This window comes from Anomaloglossus baeobatrachus, chromosome 5 (assembly GCF_048569485.1).
Source record: "Anomaloglossus baeobatrachus isolate aAnoBae1 chromosome 5, aAnoBae1.hap1, whole genome shotgun sequence".
Lineage (NCBI taxonomy): Eukaryota > Metazoa > Chordata > Amphibia > Anura > Aromobatidae > Anomaloglossus > Anomaloglossus baeobatrachus.
Genome location: NC_134357.1, coordinates 147,390,734 through 147,408,643, shown reverse-complemented (window position 1 = coordinate 147,408,643; position 17,910 = coordinate 147,390,734). Strand labels below are relative to the sequence as shown.

The 17,910-nt window shown below is 45.6% G+C and overlaps 1 protein-coding gene across 3 annotated transcripts in view; it reads left to right on the top strand.

Annotated features, from left to right (window-relative positions):
- The window catches only part of CDH23 (cadherin related 23), a 1,872,161-nt gene that overhangs the window by 1,332,388 nt on the left and 521,863 nt on the right, over positions 1-17,910 (top strand). For all 3 annotated transcript variants that reach the window (XM_075348968.1, XM_075348971.1, XM_075348969.1), the window contains exon 25: positions 1,344-1,496. In XM_075348968.1, the coding sequence (XP_075205083.1) occupies positions 1,344-1,496 (153 nt within the window). The remainder of the gene's footprint in view (positions 1-1,343; positions 1,497-17,910) is intronic.

Below are 17,910 nucleotides of genomic sequence, written 5' to 3'. Positions count from 1 at the left end.
AATGGACCCCCATGTCACCGATGAGCGATTTTTCACGTTTTTGCAACGATGCAAAATCGCTCATCGGTGTCACACGCAACGGCATTGCTAATGCGGCCGGATGTGCGTCACCAATTCCGTGACCCCAACGAGTTCGCATTAGCGATGTCGTAGCGTGTAAAGCCCCCTTAAGACTGGAGATACTGATTTATAGCAATAGTTTAGCCATCACATCCTTCTTTTATGTCACATTATATGGTTATTGAATTTATTACAATTGACGCATATAAACAGAAATTCAAACCAATGTCTCATAATCTGGAACAATAAGGAAAAGAGCAAAAATTTTCCACATGCAAAGTTTGGACCAATATCCTGATATTTGTCCTCTTGTTGTTCTGCACATCTAATTAGTACTGAAATAATGCTTGTAGGGGAATAATTGGAGGCGTATAGAGGCACAGTAGACACAAGGCAACTTATTACAACTTTGTATCAATTGTGAATGATTCTGTATTCTCTCGAAGAAACATTAATTCTAGGAAAGAATATCTCAGTACATACAAATCTTATACGTGGTTATATATGGGCACATACCCCATATGGATCTGTACTAAGGAACCATGCATCATTGGTGGGCTCTGTGCACATGAACAAATCTTGCTAGTGATTAGTGATAAGCGAGCACTACCATGCTTGAGTGCTCAGTACTCATAATCTTAAGATTTGCTGGAAAAATGCTTGAGTTTCCCATTGACTTCCATTATACTCAGGACATGAGTTGAGCCTGTCCAAACATCTGACTTCTCGTTATGAGTATCGAGCACCTGAGCATGGTAGTGCTCGTTGGTCATTTCTAGAAAGTAGAGATGGGTAAGCACGAAAATGCTCGGGTCCTCAGTCCTTGAGTCGAGAATGTCAGATGCTCTGAAACAGCTCAACTCAAGTAACGAGTATAACAAGCCAATGATTTGGCAGTTTGGCTCTTAGCCCACATAAACCAACCATATACAGAGCATTTCCAGGGGGAGGGTGGGTTTCTTTTCTTTTGACACAGTTCATCTGAAAACGTTGCTTTAGCCTCAGTGAGAGCCATTCACAGACTGAGTGGCTCTCCCTGGGGTGCCTGCATACATCATGCCGTGAAGCGAACCTGTGCATTGTGGTGGTTATTTCATGGCTGAAACATCAGAGCACCCATGATACTAGGCAGAGCCTCGAGTGCCCGAGCACCCCAATGCTCAATCGAGTACCGAGCAGTGCTGATCACGATCGCTCATCACTACTATTGAGCATTAAATGTTTATTAAGTTGTAGTCAAAAAATGTTCTATTGCTTCTAAATATTTTCTTTCCTACTTTTAGTTCTGGACATCAATGATGAAAGCCCTACTTTTTATCCAGCTCTGTACAATATTTCACTGGCGGAAAATGTGCCCCGAGACTTCATTGTGGCACGCCTGAATTGCACAGATGCTGATACAGGATTAAATGCTGAACTGAGTTATTTCATAACAGGTATTTATTTAATACAATAATTATACAATATAACTGTGGAGTTGTTTATAAAAAGATGAATATTTTGGTTTTCCCCGGCTATCTCCTGTAGTTCTTGTGGGAAGTATATACCTTTAAGATTGGTTAAAATGACAGTCCACTTTATAGTACACATGAAAATAGAGGCTTCGATATCGTTTAACATCTTTTCATGGGGCACTTTAAAAGTAAGCCCTTATAGGACATAGGGACTTTGTCTAACAAACCAGGACATTTAATGAAAAGATTGCACAATGGTGTTTTTATGTAAATGTTTTACCAGAAACATATGTGCTCTCCAATATCAAAAAGATTAGTTGCAAATTTTTCCATGAAATTATTTCATATACTTTTTAGCCAAATGGGAAGGGTGAACTGTTTAAACTACTGACTACCACCTTTACTACCTCCGTGACCATATCTCCATATATCGCCATCGGCGGCCCTGTGATATGATCACGGAGAGCCAATGGTTACCATGGTAGTGAGGTATCATGTGATGACCCCTGTCATTATCATGACGTAGTTCCTCTAGTGCCAGTGTCACACGGGACGATCTATCATGCGATTGCACGAGCGATTGTACCCGCCACCGTTGTTTGTGCGTCACGGGCAATTTGTTGCCCGTGGCGCACAAAGTTGTTAACCCCCGTCACTCGCACTTACCTGCTGAGCGACGTCGCTGTGAGCGTCGAACATCCTCTTCCTGAAGGGGGATTGACATTCGGTGTCACAGCGACATCACACAGCAGCTCGCCAATAGAAGCGGAGGGGCAGAGATGAGCGGGACGTAACATCCCGCCCACCTCTTTCCTTCCGCATTGCCAGTGGGACGCAGGTTAGCTGTGTTCGTTGTTCCCGAGGTGTCACACGGAGTGATGTGTACTGCCTAGGGAATGATGAACAACCGGAGCACAGAAGGAGGACCGACATTTGGAAAATGAATGACGTGTCAACGAGCAACGGTAAGGTGAGTATTTTTACTCGTTCACAGTCATTCAGTGGCGTCACATGGTACGATATGTCTAACGATGCCGGATTTGCATCACAAACGACGTGACCCCAACGACATATTGTCCGATATATCGTACTGTGTGATGCCGGCATAAGAGCCCACAGAGCGGCTGCTCTTAAATCAACAGTGCATTTTTGCTGTTCAGAGTGATACTGCTCTGATCAACAGAAATGCAGCAGTGATCAAACTGCTGATACAAAAAGTCCCGTATAGGGACATGTAAAATAAATGACAAAATGTAAAAAGAAGTTTTAAAAAATATAAAAAAATAAAAAAAACCTAAAAGTTTAAATCACCTCCCATTCACCCCATTGAAAATTAAACAATAAAAAAATTAAAAATATACACACATTTGATATGACCGCATTTAGAAATGTCTAATCTATCAAAATATAAACCAATTAATCTGACCGGTAGTCGATGTAGCAATAAAAAATTCCAAACGGCAAAATTATGTTTTTTGATCTCCTGCAACATTGCATTAAAATGCAATAACAGGCAAAATGGTGAATCTGTGCAAAAATGGTACCAATAAAAAATGTTAGCTCAAAAAGCAAACAATAAGCTGTCACTAAGCCCCAGGTCCAGAAAAATAAGAATGCTACGGGTTGCAGAAAATGGCGCCAAAAGCGCAACTCTTTTTTTTTTACAAACTTCTGATTTTTTTTCACCCCCCTTAGATAAAAGTAAAACTACTGTATACATGTTTGGTATCTACGAACTTGTACTGACCTGAGACATCACAGCCACACATCAGTTTTACGATATACTGAACGCTTTAAATAAAATACCCCCAAAAAAATCATGCAATTGTACTTTTTTTGCAATTTTACCACACTTGAAATTTTTTCCAGTTTTTCAGTGCACTGTATGGTCAAACTAATGGATTCATTCAAAAGTACAACTCGTCCTTTAAACAATAAGCCCTCATGTGCCAAGATTGACAGAAAAATAAAAAGGTTATTGCTTTTGGAAGAAGGAGAGCAAAAACTGAAAACGGAAAATCGCCTGGGGGTGAAGGGGTTACGTTCCCTATCTTCTTCTCCCCTGTGCTCTGATTCTCGTATGCAAAAGAATCAGATCACAGTAAATGACATGATTGTTATTAGTATAATTGATCCGATTCTCTCAGAAGTGAGTATCATCACTTGTGTGAGAGAGCCCTTAAAATAGCTATGCCTTTCAATATTTTACTGACACCCACAGACAAATTTTATATTTGTGACTGTTTTTCAAGAGAGAGTACAAAGGAGCTGCAGATTTCACTATTGATTCCTCCTGTGATTCCCAGCAATAGTGTCATATGTTAAGGCTGCTTTACACGCAGCGACATCGCTAGCAATGTCGCGGGTGAAAGCACCCGCCCCGGTCGGTTGTGCGTCACGGGCAATTTGTTGCCGGTGGTGCACAACATCGCTAGGACCCGTCACACGTACTTACCTGCCTAGTGACGTCGCTGTGGCCGGCGAACCGCCTCCTTTCTAAGGGGGCGGTTTGTGCGGCGTCACAGTGACGTCACACGCAGCTGTCCAATAGAAGCGGAGGGGCGGAGAGCAGCCAAAAGAAAGTGACGCCCACCTGGTTGCCAGAGGACGCAGGTACGGTGTTGTTCGCTGTTCCTGGGGTGTCACACTTGGCGATGTGTGCTGCCTCAGGAACGAGGAACAACCTGCGTCCTGCAACAGCAACGATATTTGGGATTAGAACGACGTGTCAATGATCAACGAGTAGGTGAGTATTTTTGATCGTTAGCGGCGTCGTTAACGTGGCCGGATGTGCGTCACGAATTCGGTGACCCCCAACGACATCTCGTTTGCGATGTCGTTGCATGTAAAGCCCCCTTTAGAGATGTTAAAAGAGTTACAGTTCTACCCAGGCCCAAGCACTAAAAGACTTTGTCCATACCATTTTTGTCCTTAAATGTCTTTTTACATACAGCTAACAACAGTAGTTATGATGACACTTCCATGCTCTACTTTATGAATAGTTTAGATCAAAGGTTTTACTATTCTTTACTTTTAATTAATATTTAGTTCAATGAGTAGAAAGTTTAAAATGTTTAGTATCCAATTCTACATGTTTAAAAAACCTGTAACCGTAAAGGAAAATGTATTGTGAATAGAGCTTAAAGAGTGGTTTACCCATTTTTTTTATTTTCTCTATTAGTGTAACTTACCATTTCAGTTGTCTTCTTAATTAGCTTCTACTTCCAGTTCTGGCACTGAGCAGCGCTGCCAGTTACATAACCACTGGGTGCTGTGGCCACTGGTGTCCACTGATGTCACATCAACTTCCAGGCTCTGAAAGTTGACATTACATCAGGGGATGCCAGTACGACTCACACTGATTGACTGGGCTGAGGGTGGTGATTACTGCACGTCACTGCCCAGCATCGAGAGGAGGATCCAGAGGATAGTACGGGGCGCCAGTGTGGAGAGGTGGAGAAGTGAAGAGGGCTTACATCTCGGCAGCAGATTTCTGATGAACAGGGTGCCGGTGTGGACATTAGGCCTTAGCATCCAGCATATTTGTGAAGTACAGAGTGCCAGTGTGGAGTACAGGAAGGGTTTTTTCAGCTGAAAACCCCCCTGTTGCGCAATTATCTGATCGCACTATCCAGCATAGCTTGCTCTGCTCAGCTGTCAGGAGAGCTTTCGGTGTCGGGCAATGTGATCCTGTACTCCCACAAGCAATACAGGTGATCGGACACAGGTAGAGACTGACAAGTTGGTGACATGTAGCACAGCATGTGTCAGAGCAGAGCATGTCACCAACTTTCTCCACTCTGTCACCTGCACAACAAGCTCTGTTACCATGATTGGGCAGTGAACACAGGAAGGAGGGGAGGGAACAGTTTGGATGGAGATCTGAGTGGGTGTGAGAGACTGCTGGTTACTGCAAAGGATTATGGAAATTGTAGGAACTGAACCCAGGAAGTCAGGAGAGAAATTAACCCCATCAAAGCTGGAGCCAGAAATGATGATGTTCTGCTAGAGTACAATAAAAGGTAATATTGCTAAAATAACATAATAGATGTGTGGAGAGGCACATATTAACAAGATTTATGAGAAAAAAAACAGTTTTGGTATCTGGACAACTTCTTTAAGTGATTAATTATCAGTATTATGAATGAGGCGGTGGAGAGGTGTAACGGCAATTCATGATATTGCAAAATTATATAATTGTAGACTGCTTCTTCTCACCCACTGGAACCTCTTACTATGGTAGTGTGAGAATTAAAAAAGACAGTTTATGAATTGCGCTGTTCTGAGCTTAGTTCCTATGTAAGTCGGCTTTCCTGCGTTATGCTGTCACTTGGTGGTATCCTGATAAAGAAGTTGAATTACTTCGAAACGCGTTGAATAAACCACGTTTGTTGTATTTTTATCCCTTCTTGGAGCAGCGCAGATTAAACTACGTTTTTTCTTCAGTATTTCTCATTACCATTTTGTAATGTAGAACACTGTAAATGATTGTAGAATAATGGCTGCTGAGAAAAGCAACACATGTCATATAGATGCAAGACGAGAAAAAAAGCGCACACTCGCATATCACTGACATGACATAAAGTTTCACATGTCCAACTTTTCTGGATAAATATAGGACCAATTTTTCATTCGCCAGTGTGAGTACCCTAAGGATCAGCCTTACCTCTGTTTCCCTGAGGTTAGGATTTAGTAGCATCACCCAGTGGGAAAGTATTGCTCTTCGTTGACCAGGACCAATGACCTGCAACATACCTTATGGCATTATCCCAGTTAGTATGAAACTGAACAACTTTGAAACAGGTGAACAGATTTGTAAAGTTTAAAGTTATTAATTGACATCCAAAAATTGCACACAACGTCTGAGGCACTACTAATGAAAGAGATTATACAAAGATCCATTTCCTATTGCCTAAAGTAAAGTGTATAATTTGCAAACTGTCTCATTGGTGTTTCCCTTAAGTGCAGATTACTATTCCATTACTGCTAATATCGCTTAATCTTTGTGAAGATTTTTAAGGCTCCATTCGTGGCAGGCTATCACACTCAGATCACACAGACGGTATTCTATGTGGAAGAGCAACAGTGGAGATCTATCGCCCTCTAGTGGCAATTGCACCATTATTTTTCCTTTCGCTTATCTCTTCCCTGCCACGCAGAAGTGGGCTCTGTATGATACACTCAGAGATTTCTGTAATCATCTTCACCTATCTGATTTCTGTCACTTTTTTTCATCCTCTGCTTTTACCAAGGTCTTTTATTTCCACTACCGGCATCTCTCTTATACCATGGTTTCTAGTGCAGCTTTCCAAACAAACAAAAAATGCACAACATTTACCTTCTAAGTGTCTTATAAAGTTAAGGAAAATCTTTAAACTATAGTAAAATATAATAATATAGACCCTAACTCCAATACAGTAACTCAACTATGTGTCTCACCAGGCCGCTGATGAATTGCGAATATGTAGGATCTGGCTTAGGTCTAAATTAAAGTTATTTTATAAAGTTGGGTGGATGGGGTGCACGGGCCTAGAGGAAGGCCCCACCTCCAAGTGCACAATGCAGAAAATAAAGGACAAGGGCAGCAAACCTAGTGTATTATATAAATGTGCAGGATACAATATATTCTCATCAAAAAAATGTATAAGTAATCAACCAAAGAGAAGGTGACCTTATGGATGGACCCTAACTCTAGTAGCTTACCTCTGTGCATTACCTGGTCTCAAGAGAACAATGAAAAATACAAGATTCAGACTTAGATGTAATTAATAACTGTCGCGGAAAGATATATGAAAAAAGGGTGCATGGACCTTTATAGTATAGGAGTGCTGAGCCTTGTCTTATATTTTTCTGCACTGTGCATTGGGTTTTCTGCATTTCTATGCACCCCGTATTTCTGACAGGTTTTATTTAGATAGCTAAGCTGGATATTATCTCTTGCCCAGTTAATTTCAGGCCTGGATAAGCAGATACTTGAGTCTCTAGAGTTAAGGCCCCGTCACACTAAGCAACATCGCTAGCAACATCGCTGCTAACGAACAACTTTTGTGACGTTGCTAGCGATGTTGCTGTGTGTGACATCCAGCAACAACCTGGCCCCTGCTGTGAGGTCGTTGGTTGTTGCTGAATGTCGTGGGCCATTTTTTAGTTGTTGCTGTCCCGCTGTGAAGCACAGATCGCTCTGTGTGTGACAGCGAGACAGCAACAACTAAATGTGCAGGCAGCAGGAGCCGGCTTCTGCGGAGGCTGGTATCCAATGTAAACATCGGGTAACCAAGAAGCCCTGTCCCTGGTTACCCGATATTTACCTTTGTTACCAGCCTCCGCCGCTCTCAGTCAGTGCCGGCTCCTGCTCTGTGCACATGTAGCTGCAGCACACATCGGGTTAATTAACCCGATGTGTGCTGTAACTAGGAGAGCAAGGAGCCAGCGCTAAGCATTGTGCGCTGCTCCCTGCTCTGTGCACATTTAGCTGCAGCACACATTGGGTTAATTAACCCGATGTGTGCTGTAACTAGGAGAGCAAGGAGCCAGCGCTAAGCATTGTGCGCTGCTCCCTGCTCTGTGCACATTTAAATAGCTGCAGCACACATCGGGTAATTAACCCCAATGTGTGCTGTAACTAGGAGAGCAGGGAGCCAGCGCTCAGTGTGCGCTGCTCCCTGCTCTCTGCACGTGTAGCTGCGTGCGGTGGTAACCAAGGTAAATATCGGGTTGGTTACCCGATATTTACCTTAGTTACCAAGCGCAGCATCTTCCACGCGGCGCTGGGGGCTTGTCACTGGTTGCTGGTGAGCTCACCAGCAACTTGTGTAGCGACGCTCCAGCGATCCCTGCCAGGTCAGGTTGCTGGTGGGATCGCTGGAGCGTCGCAGTGTGACATCTCACCAGCAACCTCCTAGCAACTTACCAGCGATCCCTATCGTTGTTGGGATCGCTGGTAAGTTGCTTAGTGTGACTGGACCTTTAGGGTCCATCCAATGAGATCACCTTGTCACTAGTAGATAACATACATTTTTGAATCGAAAAATGTTAACCAAGTACCTAACATTTACTCTGTATGTAGCAATAGTGGAGTTTATGTGATCTTTAATTGCAGAGTATTTTGTATAGTGTTTGTAATAACATTGCATGTGCACTCTTTGAAAAATATTCTGGGAAAAAAAAAACTATACACCAAAAGCCCAATTCCAGAAAATATTTTTCCTGGTGTTCAGGTATGAAATATCTTCAAATGTCTCAAAACATTTTTGCAACTCTAAGTTGCACCAAAATTTTGTGACTTGTCTTTTTATGCCATGCCAGTATGCCAAAGGGTAAAGGGGGGACAGGCCAAATTCATAAAAGTTTATTCCACTTTGGTGGCATACATTTCTCAAGAAATATATTCCTGGCTCTGATTGGAATAGCATTTCTAGCAGAGCTGCACAGCAGTTGTAAGGTGTGTCTTAATCATTAGCTGTATCTAATTAAGTGGAGTGCACATCTTAATTAATTAATTAATTAATTAATTAATTAAAGAAAGAGAAGAGACAAGTGCCCACACGATGACCCTGGGTGAAGATGACTGTATTGCTGTAGAAGGTGAGAGGTCCCATACTCCCAGTTAAGGCTTGAACTGAATCCTTTTGCAAATCAAATGATATAGAAGTTTGATTTGAAAAAGGGTTAAAATCAAGCCTGAAACGCATAATGAATCTACTTGGGGGTGTGGCACTGTAGAGTAGCAAGGGGCTATAGTTAACTCCAGATGCCACGGCATGCTACATGGAAGAACTGGTATTGGATAGATGTGTGGACTTGTTGGGTGGACTAGGAACCCGTGCAGGCCGCATATTGCCGCTGGCTGTACAGGACTGAATGACAACTCATCCTCACAAGTAGACCAACAGTTAGTTTCAAACAACACTTTACTCAATGGTTCACTTCACTCACTGCAACAACTTTATACTTCAGATAGTGGGCATATATCTTCCAGCACATTACAGTTCTACAAGGCATATTTAGACACAGTCCTTTCCTGCTGGGTTGCTTCAGACCTTACTGGTCCTTTGAGTTGCAGCACAATACAGCCCAATGTTACAGTCCAACTCATGATGATCACTTTCACTTGTAGTAGCTCCACATCTAATCTCCTTACAGAGTGAGGATCAGGGGTCCCATCAGTATGGTCAGAGTAGAGCCTTGCACTCTCAGATACTCAGGCAGAGTCAGCTAAAATAAGTCGACTTTAGTCACATGCCAGTTAGCATTAACCCGTTACCTTGATGGCTAAGGGGCCATCAAGGTAAGAGATGGTAATATCAGCACCAAGAGATGCAGATTTGGTGCTGATATTTATACACCATATTCTTGCACCAAATTTGCATCTCCTGGCAAAAAACCTCATCAATACTGCATCAAAGCCACATCGTGTTTTACTGTGTTTTTTGCCAGGAGATGCAGATTTGCTGCATAAATATGGTGTATAAATTTCAGCACCAAATCTACATCTCTTGGCAAACAAAGCAGTTTTATGCCAGGAGATGCAAGTCTGTGAACTCAGTTCACCTGAGGTGCAGCCACTGAGTTCAATGAGATCATCTGAGGTCAATTTACCTGTGGTCACAGGCTGCAGGCCGCTATTTTTAGACTGGGGAGGCCCAATAATCATGGGTCTCCCCAGCTTGAGAATGCAGGGGGCTGCATCCTGTATCCTGTAGCCCTATGGTTTATCTGTGCTAGGTATTATAATATAGGGGACCGTACTCCAATTTTTTAATTTATTTATTTTTACACCACTATAGACATGCAGACAGCTTGTGTAATTCCAAACAGACAGACACAGTGTCACACAGTGTGAGGGCGTGGTCTGATTGCAACCAATCAGAGACGCCGGAACTGCCAGTGGGTAGGGGATACAGAGAGTAAGGAGTGGCCCCGGAAGTAGTGTTAGGCTATGTGCGCACTTACCGGATTTTGCCGCGGATTTTTCGCGGATTTGCTGCATGTTTCGCTGCAGAAAATGTTCATAACATCTCTGCAGTGAATCACCAGCAAATCCTATGGAGAAAAAAAATCCTGTGCGCACTGGGCGGAATTTGACAGCTGCATGTTTTGCTGCGGGAATCCCGCAGCAAAAACAAGTGCATGTCACTTCTTTTCCGCACATCGCTGCGGGATTTCACTCAATTGACTCAATGTTAATCATGAAATCCCGCAGGGAATAACGCAGGCAGCAAATTCTGTGCGGTTCACTGCGTTTTCCTGCGTTATTCCCTGCGGTATTTCGCGGTTTACCTCCGGTAATGTGCATCGCTTGTCTGCGGTTTTGCAGGAAAGTGATGTCATTACAGGAAGAGGAAGCCGTGCAGAGTAAACACACACACATCACAGACATAGAACACATCACAGACACAGAACACATAGACACAGACACATAGAACACACATAGAAAGAAAACGGAAATATAGGAAAAAAAGAACGTGGGCTCCGCTGCATATTTACCGTCCAGCCGAGGTAAGCACACAGCGGCGGCCCGGTATTCTCAGGCTGGGGAGGGAGAGGGGCAGGGGTAATGTCCCCCGCCTCACTCCCCCTCCGGCAGCCGAGAATATCAGCCGCAGCTGCCCCGGGACTTTCGCATGCATTATGCGGCAGCACCGGCGTGTCCTCGGCTCTTCTTGCCACCGTGTAGCAGTGGTGGCAAGGTAATACAAGGGGTTAATGTTGGTGGGGGACCACCGCCATTAACCCCAGGCTTGATCATGGCAGCGTCTATGTGACAGCTGACATGATCAACCCGTAAGTAAAGTGAAAAAACACAGACACCAAAAATCCTTTATTTTAAATAAAACCAACAAGCCTCATTCACCATTTTATTAACCCCCCCAAACAAAGCTCCGGCGTAATCCACAGGGTCCTGCATAATCCACAGCTCCGGCTCCTGCGTCCTGCACTGCTGACATCCAGCCGCGACTGTCACAGACACAGGCTGAATGCAGCAGACAGCAGAGGTAATTACCGGTCATTTCCCACGGCCGGTAATGTGAACTCACTGCCGACCGTGGGAAATGCAGCGATCTGTCCTCTATCTATCCCTCTATCTATCTGTCTGTCTATCTATCTATCCCTCTATCTATCCCTCTATCTATTCTTCTGTCTATCTACTATCATAATTAAATGTATTTTTTTTTTTTTTTCTTCAATGTGCTTTATTGCATTGAATGCAATAAAGCACATCCCAACCCGCACGCGGCTAAACCGCGGCAATACCGCGAATAATACCGCGGTAAAACCGCGGCAAACCGCGGCAAACCGCATGCGGTTTTCGGGTGCGGTTTCCCGCGGTTTTTTACCGCGGGTGCGGTAATCTTTGAGAGCATGCGGAATTCTCTCAAGGAAATTTCATTTCCCAGTGCGCACAGAGCCTTACAGCTGCTCAGGAGACTCTTTAAGTATAACACTCCTGCTTTATTCCCTATTTTCTTTCTTTTTTCTTTATTTCTTTTTTCTAATTATCTGGATGGCCAAATCTGGATAGTTACACGGAGTTCCCTGAGAACTCCATGTCCGGTGAATGGATACTAGGTATCTGGCACGGATCTCGAATTTTACATCCCGGGTTCATCCATCACTACTCTGGACCCATCAGTGCCCACAAACACCGCATTTTCCACTTTATAACTTTCTCTTCATTAAGAAAGGCATACAACACCACTGTTAATGAATGAGATGTCAAGTGTAAAGAGACCTAGTGTGATCTGATAGACAGGACATAAAGTAAATGACTGGTTGTACTACAGACATTTATGGACATTACAGTAATATATTCTGGTTAATCCTGCCGGGGGTCTGACTACTTGATTATTGTTATAACTGTGTTATTAAAACATGTTGGTGGTTGTTCACAATGCAGAAATATGGGCAATGGTAGCTAGCAAGACCCTTGTCTTGTACCAACAACGGACCGCAAAATCTTCAGAATCTGAAAGGCTGGCTAACAAAACATAACATGAGAAAGTAAAGCAGCAATGTAAGATCCCCTACCAGTGAGTGTCAGCTTTAGAAGGGTTACGCAAATCTCAATGTGGCCAACAGAAGTAAAAGAGATAAAAGTTACACTTCAAAAAAATCAATTTGAACAGTGCATATCTTTGTAATGGATTTGGTGACTAAATCACTGTTCACATTGATTTTCTGGAGTGTTGCTTTTATCTTTTCTACTTCCACTGGTAACCAGCAGAACATGGTGGCAACTTTGCACAGGACCCAACAATAACTTGGGCATAATAATGGATCCCAGATTCAACATGAGCCAACAATCCGGTGCTGCAGCTAAAAAGGCCAACAAAATTCTGGGATGTATCAAAACAAGCATTGAATCTAGATCAAGAGAGGTAATTATTCCCCTATACTCTGCCCTGGTCAGAGACCACCAGGAATACTGTGTACAGTTCTGGCCGTCCCAATTCAAGAAAGACATCGATATATTGGAGCAAGTCCAGAGAAGAGCTACCAAGATGGTAGAAGGTCTGTAAACCGTGTCATATAAGACCGGTTAAAAGAACTAGGAATGTTTAGTTTGAAAAAGAGAAGGCTGAGAGGGGATTTAATAGTGGTGTACGAATATCGGAAAGGTAGTCGCAGTGCAGAGGGAACTACCCTATTTTCATTAGCACAAGGAAGTACAAGAAACAATGGGATGAAACTTAAAAGAAGGAGATTCAGATTAGACATTAGTAAAAACTTTCTGACAGTTAGGGCAGTCAGGGAGTGGAACAGGCTACCACGGGAGGTGGTTGAGCTCTTCCTCAATGGAAACCTTCAAGCGGAAACTGGATAAACATATAGCTGGGATGATTTCGGAAAGGGGGTATTGGCCCTGGAGGTCCCTTCCAATTTTACCATTCTATGATTCTATGATTCTATAACAAGCTTGCTTTCTGCAAATGTTGAGATTGTGTGAACCTGCGGCTATCGTATGGTAACTGTAAGCACAGAATCCCTGCCATTATTACACCTTGGAGTGTGGAGTAAAGCCCCCTCAGATACTGGATGTCACTTCTTGCAATAGCTTGGAGACATAGAAATACTGGAGTGAAGAGTGTACCCTGTATGTGGATAGCAGTATGTATTCCTCAGATGATATAAAGTTTAAAGCTAAAGTGATTTTCCACATACAGGAAAGTAAGCTCCAAATGCTCTAAAATAACTATAATAATAAACAGAGCAAGTATCTTCCCACTTTGGTCATCTTGGCTGTTCGGGTCTGGGCGTCTATTTCGTCACCGATGCTAAGCTCAGTGATTGGCTTCAGTGAAGATGTGTGTGTGACACCCTGGCCTATCAGATCGTCACAGGGTATTGTGCAATCTGCCCTTCTGCACAGTACCCACCCTCCTTGGTTACGGGTTTTGGTCCTTTGGTGTTGCTAACAGCTTAGCCAATCAAAATCCTAGGAACACTTTACACTGAACCCACCAGACACACCATTGGGGGGCCTAAAGGGAATAGGGCCGCCCACATGGGGGCTTGGTAAGGGAATAGTGAAGAAAGTGACAGATGAGCTGGAGTTGAGCAAAGGAGAGGAGTGTGTGGAGGTGACTCTCTGAGAGGGAGAGGTCACCGTTAGGGAGCAGGGCTCTTGTAGTACTAAGTGGCAGACGTTGGTCTGGGCCTGGTAGGAGCTGGAACCTCGGTTGGAAGGGATTGTGTCAAGGGGCATGGACTGCCGAGGAGGGAAGCCGGCGGCCTTGAGCTATCACCGGGCAGGGGCCAGGGCACGACGGGGTAGTGGACCCCAGGCCGGAAATTAGCTTCACGCGCTCCAGTAATTTACCCGACGGGGGTGAAGACTTCAAGCGTCATCCACAACCCACTCCAAAATCGGAGTACTAATGCACCGATGGGATAGGACTTTCCCAATACAGTCCAAAGAAATCCTACACGTGAACCCTGAGAGCAAGCTCACTCCATTAGCCATACGGATGAGCGGGACCCGAAGAGTTTTATACCCGAGGGTCCAACAGAAACAAAGGTGCCAAGGACAGGGCCACAGGCTAACAGCAACACCAAGGGCACAGACCCAAGCGTGCTCCCTACAAGCTGCAGTGGTGCTCAGAAATCTGATTTACAAGCTGTCGGTGTTGTTATTCCTGGACTGAGTGAGTACACTGAAAACCCCTGTTCCTATCCCTAACGGCACACAAGCACCAACCATCCAACAGGCCCTGGGAAACGAACCCCCTACCCACGGAGGGGTTAAACATCAGGCTGCCACACCATTGTCACCGGGCTCTCCAATGGCAGCGGTGGTCCCTAACATTACCACACACTGTGGGTGGCGTCATGAACTTTCTCATCCCCCTGTACATAGCCCCTCTTTCATCGAGTGGCCGCAGAGACCCCTCGAGCCACCGCGGATCTGGATCCAAGCAGCCCGGCTGCTGGCTCGGGGGTGGCACACGTGCTATCAATGTGATGTAATCGCTGCCACCAAAACACCAATACCCCATCAGGGGCATTGAGCGAGACATCACAGACAGATTTCTCCTGGTAAACATTGTTTTGGCATTTGAGGCTAAATAAGTTTTATCAGGTAATCAGGAGGTTGAAGAAAATGTGGACAGGCATGTAATAGAGCTGAGACTGGCAGTAATATGTGAATGTGGGGCATCAAAGACTCGCTTATTACTGATAGAATAGGGTATGACATCATAGACTGCTTCAATCACTGAGAAAGGAAGAGTTGGCCAGAGGAAAATAAAAATCTGCAAGTCTGACAGCCTGAAGATGATGGAGGGCAGTAATGATGCCTTAGTGCATGCATTGTCTGTGAAAGGTTTCGCAAAACTACCGCACCCTGCTAGCTCGGTTTAATGTAAATATTGTGGAAAAGACATGAGTGACAAAGAAATGTCCAGCATAAAGGGAATATCTCCTGTAAAGAGGAATCATATCTCTGCCGACCGAAAGACAAGTCCACACTGTGATGTCCTGTTTAGCAGTGAAAGTACAGACCATGGCTGCAGCTACTTCCTGCAACAGGGAATATAAGTGTAGTAAAACATCCAGTAGCAAATTATATAAAGCAACAAAACGAGCCTCTTAAAATAAGTCATTATCAAAAATTTTAAAATATTTTGTATGAGATGCAAGATTTGTTCTGGCATGTGATATTGCATGATAGAAAGAATAAACAAAAAATTGATCCTGCACTACCAGGGTTTACCTTTCATGATTAGGTGGTCAGGGGAAAGCTGCTCCAGATTCAAGAATCAAATATGTTCAGAGGGGCACACTCCAAAGGAGGCAGTTGTCCTATCCCGATCACTTATGAGCACACAGCTGGTAGATGCCCGAGCCTGCCTGTGCAACTCAGAAGCACCAGAGAAAGCATAGAGTGGAACGTCAGAGTCTGTAGCCTGAACAGCATCTGATGCCGGCATGACACTCAGTGAGTTTAGAGCCAAACACTGTGTGACAATAAATAGTTAATTAAATATTCAAGCAGACAAGTAACACTGAGTCACGCTCCCCGGGTCCTCTGCTCCACTCCCCGGCTCACCTGCCACGCTCCCCGCTCTCCAGCCTCCATTGGCCGCGCTTCCCAGGCCTCCTGGTCCCCGCTCCCGGCGCCCGTCGGCTTCCCAGCCCCTGGCCGGCTCTGCTGCTTCCTCCTCTCAGCTTCCTGCCCTGGCTTCTGGCACCCGGGCCGCGCGCATGCGCATTAGGGCGCGCGCGCGGTCACTGACCCTTTCTTAAAGGGCCAGTGTCCACTGACAGGAAATGATGCACACAGGTACAGGGTATAAAGGGGATTAATGTCCAAGGGGGCGGGGCCTGTTCTTCGTGTTTCCCAAGCTAGGAGTCAGGTCTCCTTGTGTTCCTGTGAGATACTTACCTCTCTCTCTTTTAGAGCCGATCCTGCCTCGCCATCCGGTCCTGCTGTATCTCAAACCCCGAACGCTGCCTATCTACCATCCTGACAGTCCGTACCATCCCGGTTCCCTGCGGTGACCCGCCATCTCGCTCCAACGGTTCCGGACCCCGCCTGACATCATCCCGGCTTCCGAACCTGAGCTCCGTCACCCGGACCACCATCAGTGACCCCGTGGTCCCAGGGACTTCTCCATTGTGTTCTAAGTGCACGGACTGTTCTGCTACCTAAAGTGCTCCGGCTACCGGACTCCGTTCCCTCTTCGGGGAGTTCGGTCCAGAGGATCCACCTCCCGGGTCTGCCCATCCATCTGGCCCTAACAGTAAGAACAGGCCATGGATCCCGCCGAAGCACTAGCGGCCTTGCAAGAGGAACTCCAACGCCAGCGTGAAGTCCAGACCCGCATGCTGAACTTTATGACTTCCGTGGACGCCCGCCTGAACACGCTACAAGCCTCGGTCACATCTTCAGCGCCCCGGGTCTCCACTAGTCAATCCACGGCTCCCGCTCCCGTGGCAGCCTCTTCGGATGCTTCCAGACTTCGTTTGGCTTCACCACCCGGGTACGCCGGAGATCCCAAAACCTGCAGGGGGTTTATAAACCAATGCTCCCTTCATTTCACGCAGCTGCCGCATTTGTTTGCCTCCGACCAAGCCAAGGTCGCCTTCATAATGTCTCACCTAGAGGGCGAGGCACTGGCGTGGATGAACCCCTTGTGGGAGAAGGAGGACCCTATGACCAAGAACCTCCAAGAGTTCCTGCAGGCCTTTCGCGGCACCTTTGACGAGCCAGGACGCGCCTCCGCGTCTGCTTCATCTCTTCTCCGGTTACGTCAAGGAACTCTGACGGTGGGTCAATACGCCATCCGTTTCCGCACCTTGGCCTCGGAACTCGGGTGGAATAACGAGGCCCTAACCGCCGCCTTCTGGGAAGGACTCTCGGGTCGAATCAAAGATGAGCTGGCTGGACGTGACGTACCGTCCACCCTGGACGCCCTGATTACCCTAGCGACTCGAGTGGACATTCGCTTTCAGGAGCGGTCCAAAGAGGTGTCCCGTGAGAGACGTCCGGTACGGCATGCCTCTCCTCCACAGAAGCCCGCCGTACTCCAGTCAACGACCTCTGGTGCCTCCGTCCATGAGCCCATGCAGATCGACCGTGTGCGACAGTCTGAACAACGTCGAGCAGAGCGACTCACCAAGGGTCTCTGCTTCTACTGCGGAGAGGGCACACACCTGCTACGCGCCTGTCCAGAGAGGCCGGGAAACTCCAAAGCCTAGGGTTGGTAGGAGAGGCCACCCTAGGTGCTGGGACTCTCCCAGACCCGGTTACATGGACTGTGCAAGTGACAACGGGAGAGACGCGGTTTACGGCTGAGGCGTACCTCGATTCTGGGGCAGCAGGCAATTTCATCCAGCAGGCCACGGTGGACAAATACCAGGTGCCTGTTACTCCACTCGCCAAACCTCTTGTGAT